The following is a 17509-nucleotide window of genomic DNA, read 5'->3' as shown; positions in this document are numbered from 1 at the left end:
GATGTCAGGTCTCTTGTTCAGCTAGAATTAATATCAAGACAAGTAGAGAAGCTAGGGATGTCCCCTGTGTGGTAGAGTGCTTGTCTAGCATGCACAAAACCCTGGGTTTAATCTGAAGAACAGTATAAAATTGGACATTGTTGACACATCAGAAGTCCAAGATCATCCTCAGATACATAGCCAGTACAAGGCCAACCTGAGATAATCTGAGACTCTATCTAAAAAAAAAAAAGATAGATAGAACTCCTGAGGTTAAGGAGTCCTCTGTGTAATGTGTCATTTTCAGTGCATTTCCTCCTGGGTGGTTCTAGAGAATGTGTGAGAAATGAGAGCTCTGTTGTCTCCCTAGGAAGCTGAGCCCTTTCTGCAGGTGTCAGGCGTCTCTCCTGATGGAGGAGCATAAAAGTCATTATGCAAAATGGCCTTCTGCAGGCTTCGCCACAATTGACGTACCAAAAGCACCCCATGGCATCTGATTGTACCTGCTGGGCATTCCAGACTACTCTTGGAGGCAGGCTAAGCCAGCAGGGCTATTCCTGTCATAAAGTACCAGGGACCTCAGCCATTTGTCATCTGAGAACTTTTAAAAATGTTTTATTCTTATTATTTTTATTTTATGTGTATGAATGTATTGCTTGCATGCATGTAAGTGCACCTGTGCTGTGCAATGCCCATGGAGGTCAGATCCCCTATAACTGGAGTTATAGGTGATTTTTAGCTGCCATATGGGTGCTGGGAACCAAACCTGGGTACTCAGGAAGAGCAGCCCATGCATGCTCTTAACCACTGAGCCATCTCTCAACCCCTTCAGCTTGTCTTTTTCATTCAGCAATGTATCAAGGAATGATATTCCCTGTCATTATTAGTAGTTCAGTTGTCACTTAATAGTTCAGCTGTACTCCATAGCATATATATACCGTTTCTCAACCTGCTATTGGTAAATGTTTTGCTTAATTTTAATACTTGAAATGAAGGGAGATACTTATTTCTTGGTGTTTTCTATATGCTTAATGAGTGGGTAACTTTTCTTCCTGTTTCTAGCCTGTGATCCAAATAACAAACGCCTTCGTCAAATCAAGGACCAGATTCTGACAGACTCTAGGTACAATCCCAAGATCCTCTTCCAGTTGCTCTTGGATACTGCACAATTTGAGTTTATACTCAAAGAGGTAAAAATATTGAATTAACCAGAGTCTTTGTAGTTTTTTATGTTTAAAAATATTTTTCAGTGGTGGCGCATGCCTTTAATCTCAGCACTTGGAGGCAAAGGCAGGCAGATCTCTATGAGTTCAAGGCCAGCCTGGTCTACATAGTGAGTTCCAGGACAAAATTAGAACTCTAGCCGGGCGGGCGTGGTGGCACACGCCTTTAATCCCAGCACTAGGGAGGGAGGCAGAGGCAGGGGAATCCCTGTGAGTTCAAGGGCAGCTGGGTCTAAATAGGGAGTTCCAGGTTCCAGGACAGCTGGGGCTACAGGGAGACCCTGTCTCAAAAAGACCAAAAAAAAAAAAATTCAGAAAAGATTTTGATTTAGTTGTGTCTCTGATGCAAGCTATAGATTTTGTCTGTCTAAGATAGTTTTTATAGAAAAAGGACAGAATTAACATTTAATAGGCATACAGAGCCTCCTGCCATTGAGGGTGCAGCAGTGGGGACATATACAAGATTGTAGAGACTAGTCTAATGAGAATCCAGACATTAATCAGAATCACACTTAGGAAAGTGTACATGGAAACTGAGATTTGGGGATTGGAAGGTGGCTCTGAAGTTAAGGACTTGCTGAGTAAGTGTTAGGACTGGAGTTTGGATTCCCAGAACCCACGTAAATGCTAAGTGGGCACAGTAGCCTGTCTGTGATTCCAGCTTTGTAAGATGGAGGCAGGATCCCCAGAACAAGCTGGCTAGTGAGACTACCTCCTACTCTAACATGACCTACTATTATTTCGTGACTCTCTTGAAAAATACAGAAGTTGGACTTGTGTTTCTTTTCATCTTTGTAAGATAACAAATTTTCTAATTCAATGGCAGGGGACCATCAGATGGCTTAGCTAGTAAAAGTACTTGCTACACAAACCTGACCACCTGAGCTTAGTCCCAGAACACAGTAGAAGTAGAGAACCAACTCCCAAAAACTGTCCCCTGGCCTCCACATGCACCATAGCATGTTTGCCCACCCTCTCATACATGCACAGTAATTATTTAAAAAATTGTTTTTAAAAAAATTAATGCACCCTCCAGTTCCCTTTCCCATTGGATCTCAACACTGGTCTTGGTGGCCATAAGGGAGGAAGAGCATGCTGAAGCTGGCCTCATAGCCTTGTAGTCTGGTATAAGTATGTGGGCTAGAGTCAAACAGGGGTAAAATAATGATGATGATGATGATGATGATGATGATGATGATGATGATGATGATGCAATGACCATCCACCATCCAAAATTCTCGGTTTTTTGTTTTGTTTTGTTTTTCGGTCTTTTTGAGACAGGGTCTCCCTGTAGCCCCAGCTGTCCTGGAACTCACTATGTAGAACAGCCTTGCCTTGAACTCACAGAGATCTGCCTGTCTCTACCTCCCAAGAGTGCTGGGATTAAAGGTGTGCGCCACCTTTAATCAAATTCTGTTTTAGAAGATAGGAAACCTGTGAGTTCAGTGAACAGTGTCAGAGAGACCTAAGCTGTTCCATATTAAAGGCACCACGTGATTTTATGTAGTTGCTTTGCCATTGTCAGATGACACTGTTTGATTCCAGGCCCTCAGAAAGTCAGATAGATTCTGTAAGTAATTCTCAGCGTTCCTCCTCCTTTTATCTATCATTTTATTGATTAATCATTCCTCCTGGGTTGATAAGATTTCTCCCCACAGACCCCACAAATCCCACTTACCCTTGATCCTTTTACCTGCAAATGGAGTCTCCCAGTACACTGTTCCTCTTTTCAATTTCACTATGATGCTGACTCCTGAAGAATATTTTCAAAGAAAAATTGGTATTTGTGCATAGCTATTTCAACAGAGCCCAGTGAAGTAAATCCTGTCTGATAGAGCATGTCCTTTCATAGATACCTGTGTGTTTTTCATACTCATTTCTGGTGATGGGGTGAGTTATACATTTTCTCCTCTGGCCAAGTCTTCATAGGCTTAAATTTTATGGAGAGAATAAACAGAATTGCCATCTAACAAGAAAGAGTGGTATATGTTACTTAGTTCATTACCCTGTCATCTGACAAGATAATCCTTAAAGCTTCCATGACTGATTATGTTGGAATCAAACGAATTGTTCACTAAAAAGGACCATAGAGCAGTGATCACAAATTTAATTTCACATTCAAGTGCAGATTCCTGGGCCTACCCCAAGACTTTCTAAATCAAATCTTCAGGGCTGGGACTTGGGAACTTGAAAACTTCCAAGTGCTCCAGGTTATGCTTCTGTGCTATACTAGTTACTTTTCTGTTGCTGTAATAAAACACCATGACCAAGGCAACTTATAGAAGGAGGAGGTCATTTATTTGACTAACAGTTCCAGAGAGATAAGAGTCCATTGGGAGGCATGGTGGCAGAAGTAGATGAAGCAGAAGATGAGGGCTCACATCTTCAGACAGGTACAGGAAGCAGAATCAAACTGGAATTGCACAAGGCTAAAAGCCATCCCCACTGACGTACTTCCTCTAGCATGGCCACACCTCATAAAGGTTCCATGACCCCAGAAAGCACCACCAATCAGCAACCAAGTGTTTAAGTATTTGGAGCCTATGGGAACATTCATTGAAACCACCACATGTGCAGTAAGAGCCACTGCCTTAAAAATGTTTAGCTTGGGGCTGAAGAGATGGCTCAGCAGTTAAGAACACTGACTGTAATTGCAGAAGACCTGGGTTCGAATCCCTGTACCCACATGGCAGCTAACAACTGTCTGTAACTCCAGTCCCAGGGGATCTGACAGCTTCTGATCTTCGCGGGCATTGCACAACTTGGGTGCACTTACCTACAAACAGGCAATACACGCATACACATAAAATAAAAATAATAATTTTTTTAAATGTCTAGCTTACCTTGTTGGTTGTTTTAAATTTTGTTAGAAAGTTTATAGCAAAAATTAAAAACACCAAGAACAAAAATGGTATTATCTCATTCAGCATATTTTTAGAATGTAGCAATGCTTAAGAGGTGGCTTCAGGGTCAGTGATGATTTCATTTTTATTTCTGTGTATATGTGCATGTGTGCATACCTGTGTGTATGTGTACTACTTGGGGCGGGGGGTATACACATGTTCTCATGTGGGTGCATGTGTGTATGTGGGCCCAAAGTTGATTTTGAGTGCCTTCTAGAGGACTCTCCACTTTGTTTATTGAAGCATGGTCTCTCACTGAACCCAGAACAGGCTAGTCTAACCAGTTTTCTGTGGGGATCTCCTGTATCTGCCTCCTCCCCAGTGCTCAGATTAAAAGGAGCCACCGTGTCTGCCTGACTTTTATGTGGGTTCTGGGGAGTCTGAACTCTAGTCCTTACACTTGCACAGCAAGCCCCTTATCCACTGGGCCATCTCCCCAGCCCTCTGATATGTATTTCTTAAAGTAGATTGGGATTCATTCAGGGTCTCTTTGTAAACCGTCTGATGTAGGGTTTTTCTGAAGTAAGTAAATCTCTCCAATCTCTTCAACAGATGTTCAAGCAAATGCTTTCAGAGAAGCAGGCCAAGTGGGAGCACTACAAGAAGGAGGGCTCCGAGCGGATGACCGAGCTTGCTGATGTGTTTTCAGGGGTGAAACCACTAACCCGGGTGGAGAAAAATGGTAATTGCTAAAGAGGAAGTATTGGTGTGTTTGAGAAATATGTTCAGATTATTGAAACCTTAGAAACTGGTTGTTGCTTGTCTCGTTGCTGTGACAACATACCCAGCAGAAGCAACTTAAGGAAAGTGGGTTTATTTGGGCTCAGGGTTTGAGGGTGTAGTCTACCATGGGAGAGCAGAGGCGGCGGCAGGAGCATGCGGCAGCTGGTCACATTGCATCTCCAGTCAAGCTGAGCATGAGGCCTGCTTGCTCCACTTGCTTTCTCCTTCTTAGTCAGAGACCCCAGCCCATGAGGTGGCACTGCCTGCACTCTCTGGAAATGTCCTCACACATGTGCCCAAAAGTGTATCTCCTCGGTGATTCTAAAGCCAATCGAGCTGATGATGAAGGCTTACCCTCATACTCGTGGAATGAGAAAGTCCTTGTTTTCCTTGTTGCATGCTCTGGTTGTGGCTGTACGCACAGGATCTGCATTTAGCTTGTGTTGCCTGTAGATCGTACTCTATGGGCACTATTCATCTCTAGACTTCACCTTCTGTAGTTTATCTTTGAAGTATGAATTTAGGCTCAACCAGGGATTCCTATAACTGGTTAATCGACAGGATTTAGAGTCATAATCTGCCCCTACCCCAGTAGTGTGTAAAAACTCATGAGTATATTTATGAGCATTTGGGGAAAGGAGAGGAAGGCCACGTAGGTCTTATGATCTTCCAGACGTACACGTCACCTGAAGTTACTGATAACTGTTGACCTAGATCATATCTAAGACTCTTGTCTGCTGATACTGCTGTTATCCCCAAGTACCTGCCATCCAGCGGCAGAAGTGGAAACCCACCCACCTACTGTTTTTGAAAGTATTAATGACTTTTAGCCATTTTTTTTTTAAATTTATCTATAGGAAAATTGTGGTATCACTTCTTTTTCTCCTAGGGTGGAGAGATGGCTTAGTGGTTAAGAGTGCTTACTGCTCTTACAGAGGACCAGGGTTGGGTTCTTGGGACCCACATAGAAGCTCACAGCCATCTGTAACTCCAATTCCAAGGGATCTGACGCCTTCTTCTGGCCTCCACAGGCACCAGGCACGCAACATACATGCAGGCAACCACACATAAAATAGAAATTTTTAAAAAATATTCTGAATTTTAAGATGACAAACTATTTTTTTATCCTTTTTTATTTCTATTTTTTAATTTTATTTCTATTTTATTTTTAATATTTATTTGTTGGGTTTTTTCTTTTCTGATTTTATTCAAGAATTTTTTTTATATTTTTTAAATTATTTATTTAATAACCACATAATTAGAAGTTTTAGGTTTACAGTTGAATTAATACAGTTATACAATATTGTACTCTGTATAAACTTTATAAGACAGAAAATTAAATGAGGTTTTAACCTTTAAAAAAGATCTCCATTTCATCATTAAAATGCAGTTTCATACAGAAAAATTCATTTTTAATGCAGTTGATGCTAAGATGTTTGCACATGTGTTTCTAATCTCTATATATCTGATTATTATTAGTTACAGTCGGCTGCTTTCTGAGCTCCTTGGCATCTGAGCATGGATATAAAGTCATCAAGTAGATTTCAATGGTAATGTTTTCACCTCTACTAATTAATATGAAGTAAATTTTTATGCTCCCTCCTCAAATATGTCTTTTTCTTTAATTTGTTGATTTTTTTGGCATGTATAGCAATTTCATTACAGCTTTAACATATTCAGTAACACATTCCAGAGCAAGGATACATCTCTTTCAAAAGTGGCTGTAAATTTTTAGGTTCACAGTTGAATTAATACAGTTATACCATATTGAACTCAGTATAAACCCTGTAAGATCTAAAATTGAATGAGGTTTTGCCCTTTAAAGAAGATCTCCATTTCAAGATGTGCTGTTTCCTACATTTTTTAAATATTTTTTATTTTTCTTAGAAGAAGCATATCATTACAGCTTTAACATGCCCAATAACCATTTCCAGAGCAAAGACACAGCCCCTATTTTTAATATTTATTTGTTATTTTTATTTTATGTGTATGAGTGCATTCCCTGCATGTATGCAAGAGCACCCATGTCATACAATGCCCACAGAGGTCAGAAGAGAACATCAAATCTCCTAGAGATGGAGTTAAGGATGGTTGTTAGCTGCCATGTGGGTGCTGGGTCCTCTGTAGGAACAGCCAGTGCTCTTAACTGCTGAGCTGTCTCTCCAGCTCCTGATTTCTTTATTTTTAGTTTAGGTGTATGAGTGTTTTGCTTACATGTATGTAAGTGCATCATGTGTGTGCAGTGGACAACGAGGCCAGAAAAGGGCCTAGAATCCCCTAGAACTGGAGTTACAGACAGTTCTTAGCTACCATGGGTTAGAACCAAACCCAGGCCCTCTGGAAGAGTAGTAAGAGCTCTTAACCACTCCTTGTTTATCTTAGCTAGCTCATTTGTTTTCAGTACAGTTAATTTTACCAAAAAATTATTTCATAGTATAGATTTTTATAAAACAAATAAGATGCACTGGAGAGATGGCTCAGCAGTTAAGAGCACTAACTGCTCTTGCAAAGGACTCGGGTTCAATTCCCAGCACCCACATGGTGGCTAACAACCATCCATACTCCAGTTCCAGGGGATCCAATGCCTTCTGACCTCCAAGGGCATTGTGCAACCTGGGTGCACTTAACACATGCAGGCATTACACTCATACACATAAAATAAAAACAATAAAGTATTTTTTTAAACCTAATTTTATTAATTAGAGCTTGTAGTTTAGCTTTGGTGATTTATTCGATGCCATTTAGTTGATCTAAACTATAATTCCTCTTAGAAAAAATTATCCCGTTTGTAATGCTGTGGTATTTTCAGTATGTTTGCAAGTGTGACTTCAAAACAAAATGGGAACTTTCTGTAATACCAGAATTATTCAATTATTCAGAGGTTATCCACCTGAGACTATTTCACCTTTTTTTCTGGCTATCTTGTTTCTTTCAGTCTAAGAAGTATTTTCATAATTTTTTTTTCTCATTTGATCCATATAACCCTGTGGTGATAAGCACCTTTAGCCATGTATATATATATACTAAAATTTTTAAAAATGTATTTGGGGTGGGAGAGCAAGAGATACTTCTTTCAGTAAAATGCTTGTCATACAAACATGAGTACCTGAGTTCTATTCCCAGCACCCACAGAAAAAGCCATGTGTCGTGACTCATACCTGTAACCCTAGTGCTGCAGAGGAGGGGAAAGGAAGACCCCTGAGGCCCACTGGCTAGTCAGCCTGATCAGTGCCCCCCAGGTCCCAGTGAGAGAATCTGTCTCAGAAAGCATTGTGATGGCTTGATGAGGGCACACACGTGCACATTGTTGTTGCTGGTGGTGTTTGGAGAGTGGCTGGGAGTGATGTTAAACATATAGTAAAAAATGCTGTGAGAGCTAAATTTGTCAAAGATTAGTTAAATTCAAAACCATAGGAATTTTGGATTTCAATAGTCTTTCCTTGTTTCTATATTAATAGAAAACCTTCAAGCTTGGTTCAGAGAGATCTCAAGACAAATACTGTCTTTAAATTATGATGATTCTACTGCTGCAGGCAGAAAAACTGTACAACTAATACAAGCTTTGGAGGAGGTAAGGAAAGTTGTTTTAAACTATAGCTCTTGGGCCTTGGAGATAGCTCAGCCTTAAGAACACATAATGCTCTCCAGAGAACCAGAGTTCAGTTCCCCACACTCATATCAGACTGCTCACAACCACCTGTAACTCCGGCTCCAGGGGATCCAATCCCTTTGTTCTCCGTGGGCACCTGCACTCAAGTGCACATACCCACACACAGACATACACATACATATCCATAATTGAAAATGATAAATAAATCTTTAAACTATAGTTCTCAGGTCAGAAATCACACTTTATGATCCACTTAATTCTTTGCTCATAAAATTATGTCTAACAGAATATTTCACTAGAAACAAACCCTGTAACACTTTATACAATGCCCTAAAATTAGAGTAATAATTAAGTGACTAGAGTGCTTGAGTTGTAGCAACAGTCATAATATTTGAACTTGAACAAACATGTAGTCTTAGAAACAGAATTATGAAAATTGGGGAAATTGTGATAAGCTGTAAAAGAAAAAAATTGTCTATGCCATCTTTTCTGTTTTAAAGTATGTGCCTTAGGGGAAAAAAACTAGGAACGGTGTCATAGAGGGTGTCATAGAGGATTAATCCATGCAATTTAGCTTCTACCCTAAAGAAATTTTCTGAAAATCACAGCTATAAGTGAGGACAAATCCAACAAAGGAAAATGACATGGACCATTCTGATGCCGTAGTAACCATGTGAAACTCATAACCATAAAACTACAGTGATATTAAACATCTTTCTGGAACTACTGTACCCATGTCACTGATACAAGGCAATGCAGGGTCAACACAGTGGAGTGTTATCACAGTAATGTATGAAAATATGAGGGCAGCACGTAGCAGATTACAAAGGCTGATGGAAGGAAACTGAGGCCTTGCTGATACCACCACATTTTAAACAGATCTTCTGGGCCAACCTTGTGTTAATTCCTTGGCTTCTAGTTTTTCAGACCATGTAGAATGTAAACTTGAACCTTAAGTCAGTGATGGCAGGCTCTGTGTAGTTTCAGGCTGCAGGTGGTATCCTTATTCCTCCACCTGGACCTGTTTTATGAGTTCACGAAAAAATTAGTCTTGAGAACTTCCCAAATCTGTACCTCTGCAAATCCTGGCCACCCCTGCCAGCTGGAGCCTGGGGCTTCAGAACCTGCCTAATGTAATGATATTCTTATATGTGACTTATTTTCTTTTCTGAAAACATCATTTAATGTTTTTTATGTACTCAAAAATGATGACACCCAAGGCAGTGATCCTACTTCACCACTCTTCAGTTTTTAGTCAACTGTTCAAGTAGGTTTAAAATGGGAACTATAATTTCAGAGCAATACCATGAATTTTGTAATTAAAATGTCAACCCCATTCATAAGCTGCACCTCTAGCCTATTGGTGTAATTGCACATTTTTCGATGTATAGTTAATGTTTTCATATTAACATAATATTTTTGGCAAACTCTTAAAAAGTTTTTCCTTATTTCTTTGAGATTTTTAGAATGGTCACTGTAATAGTAACGTGATTTAATAGTACCTGGTTAACATACCAAAATTTCTCATTCCAGGACACTGGCAAACTTGTTTCTATTTTATTTAGTTGGGATATTTTCCTAGTCTGTACCAAACTATAAACAGCTTTATAAATCTCAATTTAAAAACTTTCTGCCTTATTTATTTTGGTGAATAGCCAAAATAGCCTCTTGAGTTATACAGGAAAATTTGAGGACATTATGGAATCATTTTCATTTAAAGAGAATGTCACAGGAGCCTAATAATGTGCTACTACAGCACATTGGTTATGATGTAACTCATTACATTTTTAGCAGTGTGCACAACCTCAGAATTAAGATTTGCCAATATCTCTTTATTCCAAAATGGAAGATGAGCCTATTGACTTGTCCTCTGTGTACAGTATCGTAAGAGTGGAGCATTTTTTAATTCTAGATACGAGTGTACTTTCTTATAACTTGACTTCTCTATTTCCAAAACTTAATTTGAAGTATAAAAAATTTGGTTAAGTGGGCTGGAGAGATGACTCAGCAGTTAAGTACACTGACTGCTCTTGCAGAGGACCCGGGTTCGATTCCCAGCACCCACATGGCAGCTACAAACTATCCTTAACTTCAGTTCCAGGGGACGCCGATGCCCTCTTCTGACCTCCACGGCATTGCAGAACACAGGTGCACTCACATACATGCAGGCAATACACTCAGACATGTAAAATAAAAATAATAAATAAAAAAAATTGGTTAAGTAATTGAAGTGTTTTCAAGGAAAAAAAGATGCACCAACAAAGCCGTTGAGAATATTTAAGTTAAATCAATTTACATTACACAGGTTCAGGAGTTTCACCAGCTGGAATCAAATCTGCAAGTGTGCCAGTTTCTTGCTGACACCCGCAAGTTTCTCCATCAGATGATCAGAACCATTAACATTAAGGAGGAGGTCCTGATCACAATGCAAATCGTCGGGGACCTTTCTTTTGCCTGGCAGTTAATTGACAGGTACTGTGGACAGATTGATGCTTGCCTCTGTTGAAGGCCACTAGGAACATCTTACCGTGTGTCTCTCTTTACAGTTTTACATCCATCATGCAAGAAAGCATAAGGGTTAACCCCTCCATGGTTACCAAACTCAGAGCAACATTCCTAAAGGTAAGCAGATGGCTGACATCACATCCTTCATTGGTTAGTCAGCCTAGGATTTGATTCTTTCAGGAAGCTGGCTGACTTGAATACTTTTTTTTTTTTTTTTGTCTATTTGAGACAGAGTCTCCCTGTAGCCCTTCCTGGCCTAGAACTTGCTATGTAGAACAGGCTGGCCTTGAACTCACAGAGATCCGCATGCCTCTGCCTCCTAAGTGCTATGATTAAAGGCATATGCCACCATGCCCGGCTTTGAACATTTTTATAGATTGAAATTTTTAACAATTTTCCCATGAGAGCATAGTGCCAAATGATTACCAAAATAGTTAAAAGTTTGATGTAGTAATATAAATTGGAATTGGAATGTATAGAGTATTGTTTATAAATAATGAAGTTGATTTTATTTTTCATTTTATAAGTGTACTATAAAAATGTGAGTCCTGCCAGGCAGGGTAGCACAAGCCTCAATCCCAGCACTCGGGAAGTAGAGGTAGGTGGATCTCTGCGAGGCCAGCCTGGTCTATCTAGCAAGTTCCAGGCTAGCTGGGGCTACAGAGAAGAAAAAAAAAAAAGTGAGTCCTTTGGGTCCTTTATTCCCTGGACATGAATTAAAACTTTTTTCTCCTGTTCTGGGGATGGAACCCAGGGTCTTATGCATACCAGGCAAATTGCAAATTTTTTTTTCCGCCGTGTGTGTGTGTGTGTGTGTGTGTGTGTGTGTGTGTATGTGTATGGACACATCTGTGTTTGAATGTAGAGGCCATAGGTATTTTCCTTGATGGCTCTCCACCTTATTTTTTGAGACAGGGTCTCTCATTGAACCTGGAGTTCATGGATTCAGTGAGGTTAACTGGCCAGTGAACTTCAGGGATTCTCTTGTCTCCCCATCTAGCACTGGGGTTGCAGATGCACATTGCACAGCAGGCACTTACCATCTCCCCAGACCCCACAAATTAAGTTCTGTACTATTGTTTCAAAAACAAAGAGTTGAGCCTCTGCTACCAGCCAGTCTGCACTCTGAAGTTAGGGAACAGTGAGGACAGCACAGGCTTGGCTGTCCACAGTGGAAAGCATTTAAGGAGCCCTGCTCTACAATACAGCAGCTTTCAAGCCTGTGGGTACCTCAGTTACCAGGAGGACACATTCCCACAGAAGCTTTCCACCCTGCTCCCAGAGGTTCTGTTGAGTCAACCTGGGCTGGGATCTAGTCATTGGCATGTCTAACAAGTTCCCAGTGGAGATTACCAGTCCACCTTGAGAAACACTGCTATAGTAGGTATCTTTTGTTTTAATGTATTGACAGAAACTATTTGAGATATTGCTGAGGCATGGTGGTTATTGCCCTCTATTGAGTAAAGCACAAATGTTGCATTGTAAATTCCATTTTCTGGAAAGCGATTACTAGGATATTTTTGAAACAGAGAAACAGATAAATATTTTCCTTCCAGCTTGCCTCTGCCCTTGATCTACCCCTTCTCCGTATTAATCAAGCAAACAGCCCAGACCTCCTCAGCGTGTCTCAGTATTATTCCGGGGAATTGGTGTCATATGTAAGGAAGGTAAGAAATGCCTCAGGCTGATTGACTTTGATTGACTGACAGCTGTCTTAAATACAGGGGTACACTTAGGCCTTGTAAAAAGCAACTTGTGTTGCTTTACCTTTTCCAAATTTGAATTCCAGAAATTTGTAGTATCCAAAAATAAACGTTCTTACTGCACCTGTGGACATGCCGATGTGACACTCTTTTACCCTCAAAGAACTTTGACACCAGTATTTTAAATGCTGGTGGTCTTTGAGTTGCAGAAACCAAGGAGCATAGATTTTAGTGCCTTCTTCAGAGTCACAGAGCTGCTCCATCAGATCATGAACTTGGTGGAACTATATTCCAGTTTTCATGAGAACTTTGGTCCTTAGTTCAGTAGCTTGTGATGGAGCAAGGAGCCAGTCATGCCAAAATTCAGAGTCAGTCTGTGTGGTGTACTGGCTGAGAACTCTGACATCTCCGTAATGTGAGAACAAAAAGTCATTCTGAAGCAGTTACTGACTGAAGGAAGGGAGCCTGTGCCTTATAGTAATTTTAAAGATAGTTCTTTTAAGTTTCTCAGCATCTCTTTAGAAATTGCTGTTCCTATACATTGGTTCCCTTCTTGCTGCCATCCTATTTGTCAGCTAAGAAAAACAGTACTGATGCTCAGTTATATTTCCTCCTTGCTCTTTCACCCAGGTTTTACAGATCATTCCAGAAAGCATGTTCACGTCTCTTCTAAAGATCATAAAGCTTCAGACGCATGACATCATTGAAGTGCCTACCCGACTGGACAAAGACAAGCTGAGAGACTATGCTCAGCTTGGCCCACGATATGAGGTGCCATGTTTCTTTGATCTCTGTCTTTTTTCTTCTTCTCTTTTTATATGTTTGGCTGTTTTGCCTGCATGTATGTATGTGCACCCATGTCATGCAATGCCCCAGAGGCCAGAAGAGGGCATTGAATCCCCTACAACTGGAGTTACAGATGGTTGTTGATCGCCATGTGGGTGCTGGGAATCACACCCTCTACAAGAGCAGTCAGTGCTCTTAACCTCTGAGCCATCTCTCCAGCCCCTGATCTCTGTCATTTGATACTTAAAGCCCAAAACTATGGATATCAAAGGCCTTGGCTCCCAACATATTCCAGGAACCACCAGACCAATTCTGATTGTGTTTTTACACTGTCAGAATAGTGATGGTTTACAATTTTAGTGCCATCACACCTTGATTCTTGGCATTTTACTGGTATCCCTAACATCCTTATTCTCCTTCACATCCTTGGTAGAAATGGAGCTCTTTTCTCTTGAACTGTCTTGTTCCCCTTGGGCTAGAATGACCTAGACTTTTCGCATTCATGCTCTTCCTTGGTATAGATGCTGCTCGACTTATGATCAGATTACATCCCAATAAACCCATCCTAAGTTGAAAATATTCTAAGTGAAAATGCATGTAATATTATAACTGACAAGCCAAATATAGCTTCTCTTACATAAACAACTCAGAACACTTACATTAGCGTACAGTTGGGCAAAATCAGCTCATAGAAAAATCACTTTATAATAAAGCATTGAGTGTCTCATAATTTATTGACTGTTATACTGGAAATGAAAAAGAATGGTTATATGAGTATGCTTTTGCACCATCATAAAGTCAAAATTGTTAAACTATTATAAGCTGGGACAAGCTGTGTACTGAGCCAGGCACAAACTACTCCATATTACATTAACTGTTTGCAGAAGACTTTAGGTCCACCCAAGAGTTCAGCAGTCTCAGAGATTCTCCCTGAACTTAATTTTTAAAGATGTAAAGAGTAAATCAAGTGACGCTAAAACTGTGACCCCCTAATCTCAATTTCCTAGTCTCTGGTGCAACTATTTATTTAAAAAAAAAAAAAATCCAAGAGTTTAGATTATCAAGCTTTAAATTTCTACATTTATTCTGACTCAAAAATTCAGCCTCCATCTACTTTACCCGTGTCTTCACCTATTGCTTGAAAAGAATGTGAAGGGAGCTGGGTGTAGTGGCATACATCTTTGATCCCAGCACTTGAGAGGCATAGGCAGACAGATCTCTGAGATTGAGGCCAGCTAGGGCTACAGGGAGACCTTGTCTCAAAAAGATTAAAAAAAAAAAAGTGAGGGAGATGACTGCCCAACATCTCCTTTAGTCTCTTCCATCTGGAAGGGACCATCCCTTTCAGAGAGGCCAGCCCAGAATTTTAGAACCAAGAAACAAAGAAGGCAAGGGTCATGTTATAGCTCGAAAAACTGACATCAGTGAACTCTTCACCCAGTCTAACAACAGTCTTTTCCTTACACCAAGAGCCTCATTTCCACCCTAGCCATAAGTACTCCAGCATTCTTTACATGCCAACATATTAATTTCCTGTTGCTTTTGCCCTCTGCAGGACTATTGGCCAGTTATTCAGCCTTCCATAGAAGTGAGGAATCTTATATGTCAAGTACTTCATTATAGCTCTTTTTGTTGTTGTTAAAGGTTGCCAAGCTTACTCATGCTATTTCCATTTTCACCGAAGGCATCTTAATGATGAAAACGACTCTGGTTGGCATCATCAAGGTAACAGTCTTGCTGCTGGTCTGTGTGGCTTTGTGATTGTTTACATTTTCTGTTAATTACCATGTGTGGAACAGGAAGGGATGTGACCTTGTGTCACATTCTGATTGTGATTATACTCATTTGTTGATGGAGGAAGAGGGAGTATTAGAATCTTTATTGCTCCTTGTTATTAAAGACAACCTATGACATAAACTTGGAATTTATCTTGTAAGTAGTGCTAGTAACTGTTGCATTCATGAATTTTAAAAATATATTTAGAAAACTTTTAATCAAGGCTAGCCTGGTCTATATAGTGAGTTCCAGGGGGCTACAGGGAGACTCTGTCTCATAACAAAACAAAACAAATCTTATTTGTTTGGGATTTAGAGACAGGATCTCATATAACACAGGCTAACCTCAAAGTCATTGTATAACTGAGGCTAGCTTTGAACCTCCTACTACCTCTACCTCCTAAGCACTGTGATTACAGGCATGTACCAGCATCCCCAACTTATTTCATTGAATTTTATAGTAGCAAAGAAAGCAAAACGGCTCAGTTTCCTTAGGCAGTTCTGCTATATTTTTCCCTCCCTTCCTCCTCCCCTCTCTCCCTCTCTTCTCTCTCTCTTTCTTTCTATCTCCTACCCCTCCTTCCATCTGACCCTTTTTTCCCCTTCCTTGATTTCTCTCTCCTTCCCTCTTCCTTCTTCCTTCCTTTCTAGCCTGTTTATCATACACCCCAGGTGCCCAGAGCTAATGGTTTGCTTGTGTTGGCAGACCGTCAGCTGCACTTGTGCATGCAAGCTCCTCTCCTGTTTTTATCTTTCCTTTCCTGGATCCCCACTGTCAATCCCATTCCCCATAGCAGCCACTCTACATGTTAGATATATATCCCTAGCTATCCAAGATCCTCATTTTTAGTATGTGATAGTATGGGTGCATATGTTTTAATTTATCTAAATCATTGTGCTCTAAATCTCATAATTTTTCCACCTTTTTTCACTGGTTATTGCTTCTGTAACTCAGATAGTTGGTTACTTCTTCCTGCTATGTAGAATTTCTGCCTGTGTTCACCATTGTCCACCCAATGTCATGGTCAGTCAGCATCTCTGAGCACATCCCTATTCCACACCTGTTCAAGAATTCTCCTGAAACCTGTGTACCCGGGACTAGATTCTGGGAACTAGTGCTGCTTTGTCGTACTCTGTTTCAGTTCTGCTAATTTGCTAGATTGTCCTAGGAAGTCCTAACTGTTTCCTCGGATTGCCCTCATCATTGACAGTACTTGGTATTGTCTACTTTCTGAATTTTTTGCTTTCCCAAGGGATATGAAGTGATGCCTCATTGATGTTTTAATTTGGAATTCTTTCATGATTTCAATGTGCCCAGTCACATAGTTCATAGTAATTTTTATCTTTCAGTTTCTCTCATGTGAGTAGATTCTGAATGTTTCAGAGGGTTGTTTTGGTTTTGGTTTTGGTTTTTTGGTTTTTTGAAACAGGGTCCCAGCTGGCCTGGAACTTGCTGTGTTGACCAAGCTAACCTCAGTCTCATAGAGATCTGCCTGCCTCTGCCTTAGAGTTGTTGGGATTAAAGATGTGCACCACCATGCCCATCTTGTTTCTGATTTTTCTGTAATTTATAACTATCAGGCTAGGGAGATTGCTATCAGTAAAGTGTTTCAAGGACCTAAGTTTGAGTCCCCAGAACCCATGTAAAAAAATGGGACATGGTGGTGCACATTCATAAGCAGCCAGTAATTTTTGTCTACTTGGCAAGCAAGTTCCCAGGGCAGTGAAAGAGCCTGTTTCAACAACAACAACAACAAAAAACTCCTGAGGAAGGACTCCTGCTGCTGTTCTCTGACTTCCATTTACATGCATGTGCACCCCACACATACAAAAAAAATGTGTAGCCATCAAATTGCCAGACCACATTTGTACTACGAATGTCCAAGAAAGTAAAAGAAATGAACCTAAAAAAAAAATGGAACTATGTATGTATTTTCTGGAAGTGCACTAAAATATAATGCCATTATGGAATATTAATAGAATCTTCTAAACATTCTTGAGGCCTGGTGCCAATTTAAGATGGTGATGCAAAGAGCTACATGCTGGTGACTCCCTTCTGACTAATGCATACAGGATGACCAGTCCTAGCACTGCCAAGTGACCAGCATAGGAAGAAGATAGTAAGGCCTACTAATTAGTAATAATCATCAAAAGAAAGACTACTTAAGAAAATCTTACCTTTTACTGCAGTCTCCAGATGAGGGCAGAAGAATATCATACTGATCAGTCTTGTTCAGTCTACATCAATCTGCCAGTCTAAGTAAGAACACAGGGCTTTGGATTTTTTTTTTTTTCCTGGCCC

The 17509-nt window shown here is 40.2% G+C and overlaps 1 protein-coding gene, 1 non-coding gene and 1 pseudogene across 2 annotated transcripts in view; 2 read left to right on the top strand and 1 right to left on the bottom strand.

Annotated features, from left to right (window-relative positions):
- The window catches only part of Washc5 (WASH complex subunit 5), a 56720-nt gene that overhangs the window by 20442 nt on the left and 18769 nt on the right, over positions 1 to 17509 (top strand). Inside the window, exons 10-17 of the mRNA XM_008845463.3 lie at positions 1042 to 1169; positions 4658 to 4787; positions 8287 to 8399; positions 10744 to 10910; positions 10985 to 11060; positions 12500 to 12610; positions 13277 to 13417; positions 15077 to 15157. Coding sequence (XP_008843685.1) covers positions 1042 to 1169; positions 4658 to 4787; positions 8287 to 8399; positions 10744 to 10910; positions 10985 to 11060; positions 12500 to 12610; positions 13277 to 13417; positions 15077 to 15157 — 947 coding nt within the window. The remainder of the gene's footprint in view (positions 1 to 1041; positions 1170 to 4657; positions 4788 to 8286; positions 8400 to 10743; positions 10911 to 10984; positions 11061 to 12499; positions 12611 to 13276; positions 13418 to 15076; positions 15158 to 17509) is intronic.
- LOC115072418 lies at positions 2230 to 2358 on the top strand. Its single transcript, XR_003851481.1, has one exon. It is a non-coding gene; the product is annotated as a small nucleolar RNA SNORA61 (small nucleolar RNA).
- On the bottom strand, positions 8933 to 9308 carry LOC115072412 (annotated as a pseudogene).

The sequence above is a fragment of the Nannospalax galili genome, unplaced genomic scaffold (assembly GCF_000622305.1).
Source record: "Nannospalax galili isolate Female #2095 unplaced genomic scaffold, S.galili_v1.0 scaffold380, whole genome shotgun sequence".
Classification (NCBI taxonomy): Eukaryota; Metazoa; Chordata; class Mammalia; order Rodentia; family Spalacidae; genus Nannospalax; species Nannospalax galili.
Note: the sequence above shows the minus strand (reverse complement) of the source record. Positions and strands in the feature narration are given on the sequence as shown.